We start from the raw sequence: 22,314 nt of genomic DNA on the forward strand, positions 1-22,314 counted from the left end.
TAGTATTGTATACTAACAATTTTCTTTTGCATGAATAAATACAGAAAAAGATTTAATTAAACATGGCTTTTGAGAATCAATATCAAAACAACTTAGTTTTGATAACATGTATACTATCCAGCCCTATTCAGTAGAAAACATGTTGACACAGGAAAAAATGCTTATATTTAACATAAATTACTTGTTTGATGCAGTAGTGTAAAATGGAGTTTTGTTTTTTCCCAGAGTGCTGGCCAGCTTCATAATTGGTCTCTTCAATTTTTATGAGGATCTTTACTTCACATATCTGGAGATCAATCCACTTGGTATGTTCTTTCTTTTTGTCTCAGTTTCCTGTTATTTGTGTTAATGATGTTTAATGCAAGCATGACTATTAATATTTACTCATACTTAAAGTTCTAATTTATATGTGGTGTGTGATTTTGAGTCTACTCACTGACCATGTGATGCATATTACACAATCACTTTTTTTTTCATAGTAACCCATCTCTTGTAAATGTAAGATGACAAATGTGGTTGGTCACTTTACGAGTCAGACAGCCTCTTCCTGGTGGTTCTTGTCCACAATAAGCTGTCATGTGGACCAGACCTCTTACCTTTGGTCAAAGTGTGAGAGTACTCAGCACCATTTGTGCTATGGGCAAAAGTCTGTTTTGACTTGGTCCAGTAACACCATCCAGAACACCTTACAAGGGCACAAGGGCTGCAGAGTTTAGCTCCAGGCCTCCAGCCCTAATTAAACACATTTAAACAAGCTCAGCGATATTTGGGTGTGTTTGATTAGGGTGCCCTTCAAGTGGAGTTGGAAATATTGGGTGTGTCTCAATCAGCTCCCTAGTTCAGTAGTCAGGGCACTGATCAGGGAGTCGGCCAGTTTAACAGCCTGTCTCGTGCAGAATCCTTCCAGGGCATGGAAACGTTCGGTCCCTAAAAAGTCCCACAATGCACCTTGAAAACCAGGGAGCATCGATGCTTGCTATGTTCGCTTAAATGGAAGTTTTGAAGTGCGAAACTTAAATCACGTGAGCCAACTCACTACATATACAATGACACGTGATAGATGTTTTTAAAAATACAAACCGTTATTTTATTATATTTCAGCATAAACATATATCGCTAGACAGGCAATGAACATAATCATGCTAACATTTATAATTTATTTACATCTGAAATGTTGCAAGTATATGTAACAAGCAAAATATTTATCATAATGTACTTTAAATATCATTACAAGTAATGTCAGAATACTGTTGTATATAAATACCAGTTGTGGTGTACAATGAGGACATTGTCACGTCACCGAAAAAAGTCATCAGTGTCCCTATGTGTAGTACTTTACTGTCCATACCAGTGCCTGAATTTGTGAACACAATATACAGATTCACAAGCGCAGGAGCTAGGGAGCTAGGGAGCTGATTGAGATGCACCCATCGTATTTAAGTGTTCAGAGCACATAAATCACCAAATTAAGTCAAATTTACAAGTGGGAAACTCTAGAATTCTAAATTATGCACAAGTTGTTGAGTTGTGTATTGGAAGGGGTGTATGGGAAACGCTGGTCTATGTAGTATAGACCAGAGATGTCCAAACAAGGGCCTGCGGGCCAAGGTTGGCCCATGATGACCTTTGATTTGGCCCGCCATGCTGTGAGAAGAAAGATATGGGCTAGGAAAAAAACTGTGGTATCTGCCACCAAGATGTTAGCAGCAGATCCTTTAAGTCCTGTAAGTTGCGAGGTGGGGCCTCCATGGTTTGGACTTTTTTGTTCAGCACATCCCACAGATGCTCAATTTAATTGAGATATGGGGATTTGGAGGCCAAGTCAACACCTCAAACTCGTTATGCTCCTCAAACCATTCTTGAACCATTTTTGCTTTGTGGCAGGGCACATTATCCTGTTGAAAGAGGCCACAGCCACCAGGGAATACAGTTTCCATTTAAAGGGTGTACATGGTCTGCAATAATGCTTAGGTAGGTGGTATGTGTCAAAGTAACATCCACATGGATGGCAGGACCCAAGGTTTCCAAGCAGAACATTGCCCAAAGCATCACACTACCTCAGCCAGCTTGCCTTCTTCCCATAGTGTATCCTGGTGCCATGTGTTCCCTACGTAAGCAATGCACACGCACCCGGCCATCCAAGTGATGTAAAAGAAAACATGATTCATCAGACCAGGCCACCTTCTTCCAGTGCTCTGTGGTCCAGTTCTGATGCTCACATGCCCACTGTTGGCGGTGGACAGGGGTCAGCATGGGCACCCTGACTGGTCTGCGGCTATGCAGCCCCATACGCAACAAACGGCAGTGCACTGTGTATTCTGACTCCTTTCTATCAGAACCAGCATTAACTTCTTGAGCAATTTGAGCTACAGTAGCCCACGTGCATCAATGAGCCTTCGCCGCCCATGACCCTGTCGCCGGTTCACCACTGCCTTCCTTGGTCCACTTTTGATAGATACTGACTAGGAATGTGGTGGTGAGGAAATGTTCCCACCTGTTAATCGACATGTGACAACACCGGTAATACCGGTATCACCGGCGGGGGTACTTTTACCGAAAGTAAAATGCACACGGCCGCACAGGCATTCATACCAGTGCAGAGTAGAGCGAGTGTTTATAAATAATTCTGGCTTCCATAGAAATGAACTGAAAATGCTTACTCTCATCTGCTCGCTCCGTGCCAGTGGACGTGCACCGTTATGAATGCTAGTGCGGCCGTGCACATTATACTTTCGCTTCAGAATTAGCGGCAATTCTGGGCGAATTGCTTGAATAGGGTGTTCAATATTCTTCTTAATGTAAAACACAACAACAAAACAGTACAATGACAAGCTCGCTTAAATAGGCGCTTTTACATTTCGCTAACGCAAATCTTGCGCCGTCATCTTGTCAGTCAGCTCCTCACTCCTCACTGCTGCAACTCTCGTTCAGCTCAGGCTATATTAAGCAGAAACGTTCAGTTTTTAATTGTAGTGTCTGTTCTCTAACTGAACTAAATTATTTGTATTACTATAATCAAAATGACTGTGGGGGCGGTGACACGGTGGGAAAGTGTTGTAATCAGTTTTGTGGCTGAACACCGGTAACACCAGCAACACAGACTATTGACCACTGCAGACTGGAAACACCCCACAAGAGCTGCAGTTTTGGAAAAGCTCTGACCCAGTCATCTAGCCATCACAATTGGGCCCTTTCATACTCGCTCAAATCCTTACGCTTGCCCATTATTCCTGCTTCTAACACATCAACTTTGAGGACAAAATGTTCACTTGCTGCCTGATATATCACACCCACTAACAGTTGCTGTGATGAAGAGATAATCAGTGTTATTCACTTCACCTGTCATGCCAGCATATGATCGGTGTATTATGCATATGTGGAAATATTTGGAGAATACAAACTGTGCTGTATCTTGACTTTTGTTCATTATGCGTTATGTAAGCGATAATGTGCATCAGCAACAAGATAAACCCTGACAGGGTGCAACAATATTACGGTAATATAAATTTGTTTATCCCATCCAGTGTTTAGGTTGTGTTAGTCTTCACCTTCCTTAAAAGGACTAAATCTTATAAACTGGTACTGAATCAAAAAGAAAACCTGAGAGAAGCTGGTACTAAAATACATGGATGGTAATGCCGGAATGTCAATCATATGTCATTTTCTGTGTCCGTATATGCAGTGGTCACTAAGGAAGGAGTGTACATCTTGGATATGGCTGCTAAAATTGATGCGGCTGCCGACTACATTTGCAAGCCCAAGTGGGGTGATCTGGAGTTTCCTCCGCCATTTGGCAGAGAAGCTTATCCTGAGGTACAAGGGAACAAAGGTCATGCCATTACACACAACTGTCAGAGAGCTCATCTTCTGTGCCTCATAATGTCTGTGTGTGTTTATGTGTGTACAGGAAGCGTACATAGCAGATCTCGATGCTAAGAGTGGAGCCAGTCTGAAACTCACCCTGCTGAACCCGAGAGGACGCATTTGGACCATGGTGGCTGGTGGCGGTGCATCAGTGGTTTACAGGTGGTTCTGCCAACATCCTATGCCTGGTTGCATAAAGCACCTTAAGTGTAATTTTCCCTTAAAGGGATAGTTCACCCAAAAATGAAAATTCTGTTATTGTTTACTCACCCTCAAGTTGTTCCAAACCTTTCTTCCATTTCTTTCTTCTACTGAACACAAAAGATGATATTTTGAAGAATATGCGTAACTAAACAGTTGATGGACCCCATTGATTTCCATAGAATGAAAAAAAAACAAAAAAAAAAACATGGAAGTCAATGGGGTCCCATCAACTGTTTGGTTACTGACATTCTTCAAAATATCTTATTTTGTGTTCAGCAGAAAATAGAAATTCATACAGGTTTGGAACAACTTGAGGGTGAGTAAACAATGACAGAATGTTCACTTTTGGGTGAACGATCTCTTTGAAAACACCCTTACGTTTCCCTTAAACTTAAGGGTGTTACAGAAAAGTTACTTAAGTGTTGCTTAAGAGTTTTTTTGGTTAAACATCATAAACCCTTAGAATTTCCTATTTTTCGCCATTTGATTTTAATTTTAGAAATTTATAAATCCCTTAAAATCGATACGTGTCGCATAAAGCTTATTAACTGTCATTTTCCTAAGTATAACATAAGGTTTGGAAAACTTAAGAGCACACCTTAAAGGGTTAGTTCACCCAAAAATTAAAATTCTGTCATTAATTACTTACCCTCATGTCGTTCGACATCCGTCAGACCTCCGTTCATCTTCGGAACACAAATGAAGATATTTTAGTTGAAATCTGATGGCTCTGAAAGGCCTCCATTGGCACAATGCACGGTACACTTTCAAGACCCTTAAAAGGTACTAAAGACGTCGTTACAAAGTCCATCTCACTACAGTGGTTCTATAATAACTTTATGGAGTGACGAGAATATTTTTTGTGCGCAAAAAAACCCTAAATAACGACTTATATAGTGATGACTATTTCAAAACACGGCATCATGAAGCTTCGAAGCATTATGAATCAGTGAGTCGATTCAGCAGTTTGGATCGCCAGATTTCAGCAGTTTGGCGGTTTGACACGCGATTCCAAATCATGATTCGACTCACAGTACAAAAAAAAAAAAAGTTTTCTGGGGGGAAAATCTAAATAATTTTTACTTAAAGTTTTTACTTAAAGCAAGCTAAATTATCTGCCAAAAAAGAAACAAGATTTCAATCAGAAATGTTTTTGAAAGAAGAGCTAAAAAAACAGTAATATTGTGACAATTGGTAATGATGAATGTTATAAGTAAAATATTTGGGATTATGCAATGCAATTATGATTTCAAATAGTATCTGATGACTTTAGGTTGATTGGGACACTTTTTCCCAGTCATTTCAATAACAAATATTTTCTGAATCATTTGTAAACGATCAAATACACAAAATACTCAAATATCATTTCGAGCTTCGGTCAGAAACACGTGAAATGCATGAGTCAGCGCTAAGGCTATTGTCTGCTATATTGGTATCAAATATACCAATTATACCAGTCTGTTATTATATCAAATATATTAAAAACATTGATTAAAATTAAGATACAATTCATACAAAACAAAATTCAGTTTAAAGAAAACCATTAACTTTCTAAAAAACAAACAAAAAAACAACAACATAGGGTATAATATTTAAACATCAATATGAAGCAAAATTCGTTTTAAAAACATTGATTAAAATTAAGATACAATTTATACAAAACGAAATTCACTGTAAAAAAGGCAATTAATACTCAAATATCATTTCCATCTTAAGTTAATTTATGAGACGCGTGCGCTAAGGCTATTGTCTGTTATATTGACTTCTAATAAAATTAGAAGCAACTATTAAAAACATTGATTCAAATTAAAATACAATTTATACAAAACGAAAACAGGCCAAATAAATCTTGTCTAAACAGTCTTGCGTCATGTTGCTTCAGGATTTATATTTAAACAGTCTTTTTGCATTTAATATTCACAGATGCTAACTGAGCCTTTTAAACTTAGCCTACCTTACAATGAACTCTCAATCATCTTTCCATGAGGAGAATTATTCCAGGATTATTACTCAAAGCGATGTATCTGACCCATAGCTTCACTAGTTGTCTGCATGAGTTGATGTGTGTGTGGGCGTCGACGCATGGATCGCCTGTATTTGAATCTGAATGAGCGCGCGGTCGGTGGGCGTGGCCGCATTAGCGGGTAATGAGGCAGTAATGAGTTGACTGATATCTCCCACTTTTCACACAGATTACATAAACACAGAATATTTGTTTTCGTTTTGATTTACATGATTTAAAACCTGACATTTCAACGTTTCTTTAGACATTTGTCTCATGTTTGTGTATCAAGTTCTCACTAAGCTACAGGTCATTTTCTGAAGAGAAAAGACATCATTGAGAGAGAGGCTGAAGATCGCGAATCATATTTGTTTCCCTTATTTTGCAAAAAACACAACAATTTGTTTTTATTGTGACTGTACACAAAAAAAAATAGAAACTTAACAGATTTTAATGATGTATAACACTTGCCTGAATGATAAAAAACGACAGTTATTTGAGTCTCTTTGGCACTGATAAGAGAAAACAACCTAGAATCTGCCCCACCTAAATTTAGATGGTGGGAGGGACATGTCTTTGCCATATTTCAGACACTACTGAATAATCTCTTGGCAATATTTTGCGATCGCATTTGTTACAGACTGGAGCCTGTATTGACTACAGTATAAATATGTATGCCTTTCGCTATCATTCATGATACACCATGCAACAATATATGTCATCCGATAGGAATTTTGTTAGTGCACAGTACATACTGTATATGTGAAATATCATTTTAATATCATAAAATGTAATTTCACTCCTTACTGTATGTGTTCAATTGATGTAGATACAAATTACTTCTTCAGGTTCCTGCTATTAAATAAATTAGTCCATGTTTCTTTTCTTCCTGGTGCAGTACAACATTTGTTCTTTGTGTGCTTTGTTTCAGAATATTTGATCACACATTATTTTACATATTTTAAATATGGGCTGCATTTGTGATTATTGTGGGTAACACTTCACAATAAGTTTATATTTGTTACAGACAGTTTAATTTGTTACAATAACATACTTTAGCATTTAGTTAATGGTCATTTCGACATTTAATAATCATTTTTTGTAATCAAATGTTGAATCTTTTAACCTAACTGAATGCACAGGGAATATGAAAAAAACAATGAACAACTGTATTTTTATGAACTAAAATTAACAAACATTGCATACTATTAGTTTATGCTAGCCAATGCATTAGTGTTAACAAATCATACCTTGTTGTAAATTCTTACGCTTGTTTGTTCAGTGACACAATCTGTGATCTGGGTGGAGTAGATGAGCTAGCCAACTATGGGGAGTACTCTGGAGCTCCCAGTGAGCAGCAGACATACGACTACGCCAAGACTATCCTCTCTCTAATGACCCGTGAGAAACACCCAGATGGTGAGCTTGTGTGTGTGACAGAATATCATGTTTTTTAGGTCATTAATTACTAGCATGTAAATATATAGAAATAATAGAAATATAAAAAAAAATATAATAATAATGTTTTACCTTATACTGTAGTGGCCAAAAGTGAAAATTTACATCTTCACCCTTTATCCAAATATTATATTAAATATTTTGTAAGCATGTTGCGTAGTTGAACTTGGAGTCAAATGTTTTTATTTGTGATAATGCAATGAAACAGCCAAAAATTGACTGCACAATTTGGCATGAGCTGTCATGCAAAGAAATTATGAACCGATGACAAATCAAGAGAGAACCAACAAAATATTAATAACTGATGTTGTAGTCAGTGTATGCTTTTTCCTATGAGCTTTTTGCATGTTTTGCATCGTAAAACAACCTGCAGCTGCCAAACATCATGTAGCATTTGGTGAGACGGACACTTTAAACAGAACATCTAAGAAGTTTTCTGTTGATGCACATTCCGTTGTTCTGTTAAATTGATGTTGTTTCTGAATTCAGGAAGAGGAATTTGCTGATTCAGAAATTCTTAAATTGAGAATTTTTCCCTCCCAATCTTACCTTACAGGAAAGGTGTTTATCATTGGTGGCAGTATTGCTAACTTCACTAATGTAGCAGCTACGTTTAAGGTACGACAACTCCTCTGTCTTGGTATTTCATCATTGTTAGATCATGTCACGTTGTTCTTTTTATCATGTTTCATCACGTTTCATAACACTCATCAGGGCATTGTGAGGGCTATCAAAGACTACCAGGGGCCTTTAAAAGAACATGAGGTTACCATCTTTGTGCGACGTGGCGGTCCAAACTACCAGGAAGGTCTGAGAGTGATGGAGGAAGTAGGTAAGTGTATTTTTATTTTATTTTAAGGATGGTGCTAAAAACAGGTGTAAATGGGGTCCAAAATGAGATTTGTTTAGCACAAACACATTTAGGGCAAGATTTACTAACAGCTTGCGCCAGCGCAAACCCTCTTTTGGTGTTAAAATTTACTGTCAGGATTTGCTAAAGACACGCAGTGAAAATTTTGCGCTGAAAAGGCGTGACCCGCGTGGTAGGGCTGCTCGATTATGGAAAAAATCATAACCACGATTATTTTGGTAAATATTGAAATCACGATTATTTCACATGACTTTGGGAAAGTGTTGCATTTATTAAAAAGACACCTTTCAACAATTCTTAAATTGAAATTGTAACATTTGTTGTACTTTTTGAACTATTAAAATAAATAATATAACATATATTCAAATCAAAGTATAAAAGTATTGAAGTAAAAATGATAACCACAAATAAATAAGATCAACAACAAAGTGCACTTCCACAATCTCTTGAAAACAAGTAGGCAACATTTTGGCAAAATATAGTCAACAAATTCCAGCTAATAACTCGATCAGAATATTATAGGCTGGCTCACCATCAGCCCCCAGAATTAACAGCAAATAAGTTAAAGCAGCACTAGGTAACTTTTCAACCTTTATAATATATTTTCAAGACTCTTGTGATGATACATCGACTTACAATAGGTTGAATGACACGTCTGCCATAGCCTGATGGGGTCTGTATCGTTTTTAATCGTACTTTTAAACTTCGGGTTTCGGGTAGTAAGAACTACAAAATTCGACTGCTTTACGGCATATACGTCACTTTCACCACCACCCCCACTTCCTTAAATTCGGACGTGCAAACCCAACTATCGTTTGTTTGCCGAATGTTATTGTCATGGCCGAAGCAACACAGAAAAATAAGAAAGCAAAGGTTTTGTCGGAGGAAAGCAAAAAGAGGAAACAAGAAAGTGATTGGATTAAAGGCAGGACGAGGATCAACATTGAGCCAGCGTTTGCTCATTGGCGTGAGCTGAAGGAGGAGGGGCTACATTCTTTCAAGTAAATACATAAGACGTACAAAATCATATTTTAGGATACCTAACATGTCTGTGATATTTGTTTATTTGTCTTGCCTCAAGCTATAATGCAAATCGATTTTTTAAATTTGCAGATTCATCTATGGTAGCTTGATATTATAATATTGACGATATATGGTTATTACAAACCACTCAAACATTGAATGGAAGTATCATAGATTCTGTAAAACGGTAACCAATAGACTAGGCTACTATAATGACGCTGGCTTGTAAACGTGAGCATTGCGATCATTTGGTGTTTGAAAAAAATAAAACCCATGAAATTATATTCATATGACATGCTGAAACATATGCCACTGTACCTGGGATGAAGACATTTCACACGCGACGCAAGCAGAACACCTGCATGTGAACTCCTGCTGCAGTGTTCAGGGCTATCATGGTTGTCATTTCAACAAATGCACGTGCGCATCCCCCGATATAGAATGACAGTTTACGACAGTAGTAGAGGACAATACTGTTTCCCAACTGTAGGGGGACCCCGAGAGCAAAACCTACCTAGTGCTGCTTTAACTAATATGTAAGACAAAATAAAAATGATTCAAGTCAACATGCTGGTAGGGCTGCTAATATAAACGGAATCAGTTATTTTTTTGTGCCTTTCCGAATTCAACGGATAGGGAGTTGTGTTGTAGAGTGTGTCTGTTATGGATGCCTGGGTTACGGAGGATGTTGAGGGGGTTGTGGATTGCTGTTTTTGTTTCTTTATTAGATTGTCATAGGTCACTCTGTGTTTAATTTTCACGTGGTTAAACAAATTTGTGGTGTTCCCTTGCGTTGCAGCCACTACCATGTAGCAAATCTTGCACGTAGCATAAGTGCTGGCTCATGCATTTCACGTGTTTCTGACTGAATCTCGAAATGAGATTTGAGTATTTTGTGTATTTGATCGTTTACAAATGATTCAGAAAATATTTGTTATTGAAATGACTGGGAAAAAGTGTCCCAATCAACCTAAAGTCATCAGATACTATTTGAAATCATAATTGCATTGCATAATCCCAAATATTTGACTTATAACATTCATCATTACCAATTGTCACAATATTACTGTTTTTTTTTAGCTCTTCTTTCAAAAACATTTCTGATTGAAATCTTGTTTCTTTTTTGGCAGATAATTTAGCTTGCTTTAAGTAAAAACTTTAAGTAAAAAACATTTAGATTTTCCCCCCAGAAAACTTTTTTTTTTTTTTTTACTGTTACTGTACTTATCTAGTAAACCTAAAATCTAGGAGGCCTACCTAAAGCTAATTTATTATGATCTGATGTTATATACAATGTAAGGGAATGTAAAAAAGAGGTATGGTGTGCTAAATAAATAAGTATAAATAGTGTTATGTATTGCACCAGTTTATGGCCCAGTGGGGGCATTTAACTGTTCATGAGATAGATGGCCTGAGCAAAGAAACTTGTATTGTCCCTGGCTGTTCTGGTGCTCAGTGCTCTGTAGCGCCGACCAGATGGCACAGTTCAAAGTGGAAGTGGCCTGGATGTGATGGGTCCATAGAGATTTTGCCAACCTTTTTTCTCACTCTGGATGAGTAAAGTTCTTGGAGAGTGGTTAGGGGTGAAGTGATGATTCTCTCAGCAGTTTGGACTATCCACTGTAGTCTTCTTAGGTCTGAGGCTAGGTTCCCAGCCTCACTAGCTGCTGCCTGTCTGTCAGGAAGTTGGTGATCTACTGACAGATACTGACAGAGGGCATAGGGAGCTGGGTTAATTTGGACAGGTTTGAAATGATGGTATTGGGCCGAGCTGAAGTCCACAAAAAGGATCCATGTGTTGCAGGATGTAATGCTACAACACAGGTCTTAATTATCTGGGGAAATCTTAAATTTGGGTATGGAAAAACAGGAGTCATGATACAGTCTAATGTGATTATTAAACTTCAAAAGGCTGTGATTTGAATTAAATAAACGTGAGCGCTTCGTAGGGCTGGATGGTATGATGATATAAGCCTATGTCTTAGCGATGATATAAAGTGTCTATGGTTAGAGATTTTGCTATATTATTTAAATTGAGGTATGTACATATATCCATGTCGCATAGTACAATAGTAAAGTTTTTTAGAGCTATTGAGACGTGCATTATGCTAAATGGAGTTATTAAGCACAATAAACCGTGATAAAGGAATTCAATGTGGTACTTGCACACAAAACTCAAAGTGCACACTGAAAGCCGCCTCTCTCAGACAGAATGCAATCCCACATTCAGTTCTCAGTGACAAAAATGCCTTCCTCGAAACTTTTGGCCTAGCTACTGACTCTTAGAAGCTTAGGGCTGGAGCTTAGAGCTTTGTTAGTAAATTTTAGTTTAGTAAGTTTCAGTCAATTTGTACAAGACTGATGTGAAGGTCCTGTCAATCATGCATTAAAACATTTTTATTTGTGGCTTTAAAAGAGGATAGATATCTGATGGACATGCATCTTTATGCATGGAACATTTTTAGCATGTCTAATATCAACATGCAGTGATACAGATCATGTGAAGTTTAGTTCAGGTACTCCACTGAAATAACTGAGAATATGATGGAAAGTGATGAGGTCTGAGTGGAAATTATTCTGTAATTAGTCAGTTTGACCCACTTCTGCAGATTTAGGGACAGATTGTGATCATGATAGGCAGCAGTAGACACCATTGCATTGTTCTGAATCAAGAAAAGAGAAAAACCCAAGAGGTCAATCTGTGACCTTTAAATCCTCATTTGCTTGGTCAAATTGGATCTTGACCAAATGTCCACGTGTTCATGTGTGTGAATGGTAGTCAATATACATCATACATGAGCAATCTCATATTTCTGCATCTTTTCATTGTTCTGATTCTCTTTTTCTTTCAACAGGAAAGACTACTGGAATTCCTATCCATGTTTTCGGCACAGAGACTCACATGACTGCTATTGTTGGCATGGCGCTGGGTCATCGGCCAGTTCCCAATCAGCCTCCAGCGGCAGCTCACACCGCCAATTTCCTGTTGAACACCAGTGCTAATGCAACTGTAAGTGTGTTTTTGTAGTTTATCCCGACTGGCTGATATAAGAAATTAAAATTTTGTAAATGTTTTTTTTTCAGCATCAAAGTAGTTTATTTATTATTATAGAGTTGGCCATTTGTGGTGACATGAGCGAAAGCAGCCATAAGTGAACTTACAAATGAGCAGCAACATGATGCATTGACTTCCAAAAGGAGTTAAGACGTTGGAGCACGTGATCCATCTTTTGTGAGACACATGTCAGAAATTGTTCCCTTTCTGAATGAGTGTGATTAATGAGTGATTAATGTGTTCATTTCATTCATGTGTGTGAACACATTGTAATTAGTGCTGGGAATTTATGATCTAATTAATCGCATCGTAATATTTTTGGAGTTTTTAATATTTTGATATTGTAATCCTTTCAGTTACTCTCCAAATTAATGTAGAAACAATTTAAAGAGTCACTGATACTAATGTCTCTATGAAACATTAATGACATTACATTACAGTATAAATGAAAGCTACCAATTTCAACATTTATTAGGCTTAAAAAAAACAACTTTTAATAGTGAACTTTGGGAACTTAAAACAATCGTTAAATAAAACCATTATAATAAATGTTATATTTTAGTGATGCACCGAAATGAAAATTCTGGGCCGAAACCAAAAATTTAAGATGCACTTGGCCGAAAACCGAAACTGAAGCCGAAAATGGCTTCTTTTAAAAAAGTATTCTAAAATATTATATATATAATATATAATATTAAATATTAAATATATATATATATATATATATATATATATATATATATATATATATATATATATATATATATATATATATATATATATATATATATATATATATATATATATATATATATATATATATATATATATATATTGCTTGAATTTAATGGATCTGAAATGAAAAGAAAAAAAATTACAAACCAATAAAATAATCAAACTTTTATTAAGTTACATAACAAAACCTAAAATATCTATATTTTTTTACAATAAATATAAATAATAATACCAAATAAAATTATTCTTCAAGTTTTATGTTCCATCAAATAAAATAGTTTTTTAACAGTTGTGCAAAAAAAGATCCACAATTATCTGAATAACTGCACAGAAAATCACAGAATGGTTCTCATTAAGAACATGTGATGCTGCACTGAATAGTCTGTCTGTGCACTGTTTGTGCTGGTGCTTGGGGCAGATAAATAACCTGTGTGCAATCCGCGCAAGCAATGGAAAGCGGCCTTTGTTCGCGCGCCAGTAGTCAAGGGGATTGTCGCTTCTGTCAATGGGTAGTTCAGCTGGATACGTCTCTATTTGTTCTCATACCGCTGACATGCTTAATCTTTGATAGGCAGACGCGTCGCGTGATAACAGCTCGACCGTGAGTGAAAGGAGGGGGCATGTGACAATCATTTTCGGTTTACGTTTTCGGCTGTTTTTTTTTATTTCGGCCCGAAATCGATACTCCCATTTTCGACATTTTCGGCGGCCGAAATTTCTGTGCACCCTTATTATATTTACTTGTGACCTTCCCTGTTAGACATATACAGACATGTAATAGTTATCAAACATCTTTCTTAACCCCTAGGAGTCTGAGCTGTTTTGGGGCCCTTTAGAAGTTTTGACATGTGATATCTAATGAATAATGATGAGATAACACCTGAGATAACAAAAGAACACACATGAGCTGCATAATGAATGAGCAGCAGGACAAAGGATATTATATTGCACTTATTTATTAAATGCATCTTGATTTAAGAATGTTTAAATATTTAGACTAGGAAAAAGACAAAAATTATTAAGAGCATTTTTTCTACATTTTTTGTACCATTTTTTGTTTTGTTTTTGAAAGTAGTCTCATGCTAAAAAATTAAATAATTAAAATTAAGATAAAATGTATACAAAACAAAATTCACAGTAAAGAAAGCAATTCACTTTCTACAAAACTCCAAAAAAATAACTTTCTACAAAACAAATCTCCAGAATTATTTATTTAGAATGTAGTCAACAAAGGCCTATTAAATTTTAAATGATCAAAAGATTTGACTACACTGCAAAAAATGCTCTTCTTATTTAGTTGAAAATTGTACTTATCTAGTAAATGCATCTTGAATGTTTCAATATTTAGATTTAAATGACAGGAAAAACTGACAAAACACAAATCTCCAAGCGTGCAGCGGGAGGGTGAAGCTAAAGAGTCATAAGCACACACACACCTATGACATACACAATACATCATGGCATTATCCCTGGATAACTTTCGATTCTCGATACGTTTGTGTTGTTTACATTATCTGCACTTGCACGCCGATTGCCAACAAAACACAGACATTAGATGCAGTTTCACTCACCGCCTGTAGTTCCGACTCATGACCGGGAACAAACACACTTGCAGAACTCTGTTGCTGCTGTGGAAAAACAAACTGCATCCCCTGTTTCCTAAAAGGGTAACTTCAATGATTTAGCATTAAGCTTTGTATCAGTAGAAACCCGGTAGTATATTCGAATTATGGTACTTTTCCCCCTCATGTCCCCCTGAGACGAGATAATTATGCATTTTATATCTGGAAAAAAATCCTCCGATGACGCAAATATCGTCATTTTATGTCATCGGAGGATTTTTGGCCAGAGGCTAGAGACTACAGGAGCTAGTTCTGCATGTTTTCAACCCGCCCACAGGGGACTCTCAGAATGTAAATGCGTACGGCCGCTGCCGCTCGGCTCGAGCATTCATAACGGAGCGGTACGGAGCAAAGTGAGTGTTTCAACTTTTTCAATCAATTCCTATGAAAATTTAGCTTCCATATGCGATCTGATAACGCGCCAGACTGGACACGCGGCGAGAATGACAGCCGCGCTTACCTCAGCTCTGCTCAGCTCTTCTCTCTTGATGAATGAAATCTGACTCCTGCTGCGTCTGTGTTTTGACTTTCGTTCGGCTCACTCACACTTTATTGAAAAGACACGTTCAGTTTTTAATTGTAGTGTCTATTCTCTAACTGAACGAAATGATTTTATTACTATGAATATCAATACATTTTCTGCCTTTTCTCAGTCTATAAGGCACCAAATTCAAAAATAATTTCACATTTCTACCACATAAATGAGTTTAAATACACATTAATCTTCCCAGCGCTGAAATGCCCCTTTAACACTGGGCTATTTGAGAAGCTGAACAAGGTTATCTTTCCCTCACAACCAAAAACACACTTCTTAAGTGACATTATTGATTTTGTGGTCTAAAAACAAAATGACAGCCAATGGCTTTTTTAACCCGAACAAAGCTTGTTGATGGGCGTGCTCTTGCTCTCACTCTGCTTGATGTCAGCACGCGCTCATCCAGGAGAAGTGCCCATACTATGAATTCCACCCTTTATGACGTCATACAGGGGAAAAAAAACGTTCCGAAACTTGTTCAAGGTGCAGCCCTGAAGGAGTGTATTTGGCACAGAAATACTGTGTCATACATCCCATCTAATTTTTAATTTTTTTTGGCCATGTTTAGCGAACTCTGGAACTCTGAGAATCCAACTCTGGAAAGAAGTCAGAATGCATGAAATAGCTTTAGATCACAACCCCCCTTTAATTATTAAAAAAATACTCTACATTATTTATCTAACACTACACTAACCTGCCATTGTTGCTGGTTTCAAAACACATGCAATGCTGGATATTACCTGCCATTCATTTTCAATTAAATGCAATGCTTTAATGGTTGACTTTGCCATTGCAACTTGCCTATGATGACTTGACAACTAAGCACGGACATGTCCTTTCACTCAAATTGGATGTGTCATTTTCACATTTGCATAGGCCGTACTATTTGAATTCATGATTGGTTGACTGCCAAATCAAAATATTAAACAGAACGATAAAATAACGTTATTAACCAGTTAAAGGTAATTTCAAATAAGCATTTCTGTTCAGAAGGATTAAACTTGATTTTATTGTTGTTTATGTTCCTGTCAATTTTATTTGTTTCCAGTTTTTGTTTTCGTTCCTTGAACCAGTTCAGAGCCCTGATCATGGTAATAAATTCTATATGGCAGTGGCCCACAAACCCTTCCAGAAGTAAGTTCTTCCTTTGTTATTTATTTCAGACGCCAGCAAGAACCAGAAATACTTCATTCTCTGAACACAAATTGACCAATAGTGTCACAGATGTCATGACGCCCACAGCAGGTGTTCCACCAGGTATTTGGAGCTCAGTTGATCAATTTTTATTAACAACTTTTGTAGAACCTTAACGAGCTACTTTGCATTGATTCTGAATTTTGCATTAATTCTTTAACTGTAGCTCAATTAAAGGTGCGCTAAGTTTAACTGAACTATATACGGATGCAGCATCACACAAAATTTAAGATTTACCAGCATCTTGTAATTTGTCATATCTCTAACAGGGCCGGCCCAAGCCCTTATGGGGCACTAAGCAGAATTTTATTTGGGGGCCCCTCGGTGCCACCAATACGATTGACTATTGTCAATTCTTGATCATTCGCACACCCAGTATCAATGTTAGTATTTGTAGCTGTGTTGCTTACATCATGTCTGCCTGTCATGTTTTTACCCTTACACAGTTTTTAATTGTAACAGTAGCAAACCCACAAGAGTGGTCAGATGTTAATATTCAAAGCCTTATATACTACAGTTCAGACTGGGATATGTGGCGACTTTTTTTTTATTTAAGTAGCCTCTTCTCTTATGCTGAATATGCTCACTTTTCCCCAGGATTCTTTTATGAATAGAAAGTTCAAAAGGAAAGCATTTCTCTAAAATAGAAAGCTTTCAAAGAATCCTAAAAATATTGTAATCTAAAAACTGATAATCATAAATGTGTCTTGAGCATCAAATCCTCATAAGAGAATTATTTGTGAAGGATCATGTGACACTGAAGACTGGAGTAATGATGATAAATTCAGCTTTGATCACAGGAATACATTACACTTTACTATATATTCACAAAGAAAACAGCTGTTTTACATTATAATAATATTTCACAATATTACTGTTTTTTGATCAAATAAATGCAGACTTGATGAGCAGAAGAGACTTCTTTTAAAAACAAGAAATGTTGATTTCTTTCAAACATTAAACAGCTTTTATTTTGGTGAAAATAAAATTGTATTTTTTTGCATTCCATTCGACTGTGTAGAAAGATCCTTTTTATTTTCTAAATAAAAACGTCCGAAATGTAGGCTACACAACTTATAATTCCAAGGGGACGATATAGCAGAAAAACATTTACTGAGAAACTGGAAGCTATGCTTTAGCCTACTCCAAGACATTCAGCACATCAGACAAGATATTCGCACTAGGGGTGTAACGATTCGATATGTATCTCGATACTGAACTCATGATACGATATGTATCCCAATATGTAGCCAAAATAAAGAGTGTTTTTTTAAATGTTGTACTTTTTTATTATTATTAAAATAATATTATTATTAGTGTATTGTTATCAGGACCCAACAAATATTTCCCATTGCTTTATTATACATTATATTCAACATTATATATAGTTGTTTAATGTAATAATGTCACAGAAAACTTTTCATTTTTTACCCTCATGCATTAGGCTACTCTCCCCACGCTAGCTATGTCCCACCTCTCCCGCTTCCAATGCACTATACATATAGAATAAACCATCTAAAATGCTTTGAATAATCATGCTAGTAAAACTGTGTAGTAGTGACAACAATGAGGAGAAAATCTGTATATTAATATCTGGTTCAGACAATATGATTATCACTGTGATAACATTAAATTACATGAAACACAACCCAGTCTCTTTTTGGTAAATGCAAGTTTATGTATGATCAATAATACAAAAGTATAAGTAAAAGGTATAATAAGCTATACATGAAATAAAGCAAACAATTCAGTCAAACATTCAAAGTCAGTGCTAGTAGGCTAACGTTACAACTGTAACGTACAGTTATAGCCTAAAAATAAAAAAAATCATGAAACTTCACTTTGCCCTCAGCCTAAACGATTTGCCAGGGAACAAATTATTGATCCATGAGACCAAAGATCGCCCGTTACAAGACGAATTATAGCTCGAGACACACCACAGAGACATCAGAGCCAGCGGCAGACGTCAGAAGGACTGGCCGAGGAAAGGTTGCCCTCGCCGGCGTTGACAAGCGCTGACCGCCGCTGATCCGCTGGAGCTCACAACTCCGAAAACGCCAGATAAAATGTTCAAATAGGCACTCTTTATTAGCCTGGCGTGGCCATACTCAATTCTAGTCAGAATATGAGTCTGGTACCGCTCCATTGAGCTTTGATTATGGGGCGTGTTTCAACCGAGCCAGGAAAGACCTCAATTGGATAGACCCACAACCAATCAGAGCAACGGAGCGACGCGTAACGTTAGTTGTCAAATGTCAACAGAACTCAACTGCACTGTGTTGCCAAGTCCGTGTTTTTCTCCATGTCCGCGGGTTGAAGCGACCCAAAATTATGTGATTATATAAACCCAGGAATGCGAATTTTAGCAGGCAACCTTGCCAAAATAACATATTTTGCCAACCAAACGCCATTTTTTTCCGGAGAACCCCCTGGTAAGTTATTGTTTTGGGCTATAGTTTTGAGTAGCAATTGTGCGCGACATTGCAAAAACACTTGGAAACCCTGTATGCACGCACGCTGGATTAAGTAACGTTACAAGAAAAAGATGAGTGTAAACGATCTTTGCCAGTAATTAAATAATTTAAGGATACACAGAGTACTTACCAACACGATCATCGTTTCTGAGAGAAATAGTGAAGGTGAATGCATATACGAACAAGTTCTCCGTTTAGGATAAGAGCAAATTCAACCCAAGAGCCTTCGATGACGTGGATGATTACGTTACTGTTTATCATCTGTCCATCATCGTCTAAAGCCCGCCCTGACAATTTCATTGGTCCGAACAGTTTCTGTTCGGGCATAATTACTCCTCTATGGAGCGAGTCCAGACCGAATTGCCCGAGCAAAAAAATTTGTGGGCGGGGCTTAATTCGGCTGGCATCCAGGCTAACTCTTTATATAAATAAACCACAGATTTGAGCTTTAAACAACTACATTATCGACTGAAAAACTCTTAAAACTACATTTTGTGACACATTAACAGTAGATTTTAACAAAAAAAGACGTGTAAACACAGCCCATGTCAGCCATTTCTCAATGAGACGAGCCGGCTGGCAGAAACCCCGCCCATGGCGTGAATGAAGCGAGTAAACTCAAAATGTTCAAGCGTCCACCTTCGCGCGATTCATTTTTTTATTTAAATTTAAAAATACTTCCCTTAATCTGAGCAGTACAAGACTTGGCTACTTTTTCTAAGTTTGCCCCCTGAACACACAAATAAATAAATTGACTCGATTTTATAATGTTAAGTGGTTGAAAAAAAAAAACTCCTTAATTGGGCCTTCGTGGACAAAAATGGGCACCCATAGGAATGAATGGGAATTTAATAGATTTCAGAGCTTTTTTTTTTATTTGTCCAAAAATTTTTTGAATGAAAGCATTTTTATTTGAATGTGCCAATAAGCCACTGCGAACACACACACACACACACACACACACACACACACACACACAGTTGCAGTTGCTTTTTCAGTTAATTCTGAAGCAGCACAATGGCAAAGAGATTTAGTGCAGCACAATAAAAAAAACAGCATTGTCTGCAAAAAATGCAAATAATTTTTTTCTTACAATTACCTGCTGCCACAAGTGCATGTAAGCATATTTGTCAGGTTTACATTGTTTACACTTACCAGAAAGTTAACACTTACTTTTTTGTTGTTATTGTTAGGTTTATTGTTATTCTTTCCTGTTTGGTACCATTAACCTTTTTGAGTTATTTAAATTTAATGATTTTGTTAAAAATCTAATTATACATGATCTCCTACTTTGTCTTTTTCTTATTGCACGGTCAGATTTGTCTAAGCATGTTTTGGCATGTTTGTATAGTCTAAAACAACAAAGATGTTTTTTTATTTTTTTTATTTACAATTTTAACTTGTGATAAAATGTAAAACTTAAGAGGTTAAATTCGTTAAAACATTGGTTTATAAAGTTCAGCCTTTATGCAGCTATGCTTAATGTTGCCATTGGGTACTATTATTGCCATCTAGTGGCTACTGAAAAAAAATAATTTTATACCAATATAGGTCATCAGATGTCACCAAAGTCTTCACATTTTTAGGTTTTGGCTCTCTGAACATACTCAAATTGATTTTTTTACCCAAGTTAAATTAATATTAAATATATAAAAAAATTATATATAAAATAGATATATTTTACATAAAAATATGGTACTTTTAGTGGTAAAAAAAAAAAAAACCTGCATAAATTGATAGTTTTTATATTATTGAAGAAATTGATATAAAATTTATTTTTAAAAAAATTGAGGTCACACCTCAGACCCCCGTGCCCAAAAGTGTCCACGAAGGACCAATTAAGGGCTGTAATATGAAGGTCTTTTGAGGGTTAAATAATGTTTGCACTCTCACGTTGAAGAGTGCCGTTCCGGCAGCGCGTGCACTTCAGATGATAAATGCAATCAGTCACAGTTCTCATCACAAGAAAGCGTGTCAAAATGACCACTCAAACTGTAAATGTTTAGCTCATCCAAGAATTTTAATTCTGCATTTACTCCCTCTCATGTTGTTTTTCGCACGATAAGCAATCATTTCAACGTCCGTGTTTACTACAGTGTTTACTACAGTCCGTGTTTACTAAATCCATCCATTCCATTCATAAAAAGGTTACCGGGTAAGTTAACTGACGAGTAGTATGTTTTAGCGCTGATTTTCTCGCACTATGGACTTTGAACCCTGGCTAACAAGCGAATAGTGTCCGGCCGATGGCGCCGCAAGCTTGTGCAGTGCTGTCAGAATCAGTCCGTGCATATATTAGAAAACTTAACATTTTGCAGTTTATTTAGTAATTGTTTAAGGCCATTTAGCGATTTCAATAATCATAAAAATAACATACAGCAAAAAGTCGTTTCATGTGCTCTTGGGGGCCCCTGGTGGCCAAGGGGGCCCTAAGCAGCCGCTTAGTTCGCTTATGCCTTGGGCCGGCTCTGATCTCTAATTAACATGAACAATTCCAAATGCTTAAGAAAACCTATACGTTTTTGATTTTTTTTTTTCTGAATGCATAGTAAATTATTTCTGTCAACACGCAAAAAAAAACTTCAACTTGAATGTTATAAACCAGGTCATCTACCAGTTTTTTGGCAGCAGGTTCTCCACAAACGTAGAGTGCATGTCACAGTGCAAAAAAACCCCTCCACAAACCAGTTATCCATGTGGTAACTTTTCTGAAAATCAAGATTAAGTGTGAAAATTACCCTTTAGAGGTTTCTGTTTTCTCCCTGAGCTCAACATTTTTGCACTTGCTTAAGACATAGGCCTGAGCATTTGAGCATAATACAAATTTTTGTTTATTAATTTAAATGTTCAGTTATTTTCTTACATGATCAAGGTGCTTCAAAAATACTTAATACTGATGCTTCTTTTAAAAATTACACTGTAAATAATTAACTATAAAATTTACAGTAACTTGCTGGCAATTTTAGTTGCCAGAAAGATTGTAAATATACAAGAGTACCATAAATCATTAACTACAATTGTACTGTAAAAACAGTGTACTGCTGTATACATATACTGTAAATTAAGCCATATTTTTTACAGCTGTCACTGCTAAATTACAGTAGAAATAATATGTTTACTATAAATGACTAAAATTAAAATGTTCAATTAATGCCAAATACAATAACAGCAATTTAAAACTAACAAAAACAAACTCGTATTGTAATATGTACAATACCTTATTTTACTGTAAATTTTATAGCAATTATTTATCATACTCCCACAAATCATAGCATAA

The 22,314-nt window shown here is 36.5% G+C and overlaps 1 protein-coding gene across 6 annotated transcripts in view; it reads left to right on the forward strand.

Moving 5' to 3' along the window:
• aclyb (ATP citrate lyase b) overlaps positions 1–22,314 on the forward strand; it is a 90,218-nt gene that overhangs the window by 19,514 nt on the left and 48,390 nt on the right. For all 6 annotated transcript variants that reach the window (XM_079845672.1, XM_079845674.1, XM_079845671.1 and 3 more), the window contains exons 6-13: positions 226–305; positions 3,683–3,813; positions 3,908–4,026; positions 7,353–7,489; positions 8,085–8,146; positions 8,243–8,360; positions 12,278–12,432; positions 16,533–16,626. In XM_079845672.1, coding sequence (XP_079701798.1) covers positions 226–305; positions 3,683–3,813; positions 3,908–4,026; positions 7,353–7,489; positions 8,085–8,146; positions 8,243–8,360; positions 12,278–12,432; positions 16,533–16,626 — 896 coding nt within the window. The remainder of the gene's footprint in view (positions 1–225; positions 306–3,682; positions 3,814–3,907; positions 4,027–7,352; positions 7,490–8,084; positions 8,147–8,242; positions 8,361–12,277; positions 12,433–16,532; positions 16,627–22,314) is intronic.

This window comes from Gobio gobio, assembly GCF_949357685.1.
Source record: "Gobio gobio genome assembly, chromosome: 20".
Taxonomy (NCBI): domain Eukaryota; kingdom Metazoa; phylum Chordata; class Actinopteri; order Cypriniformes; family Gobionidae; genus Gobio; species Gobio gobio.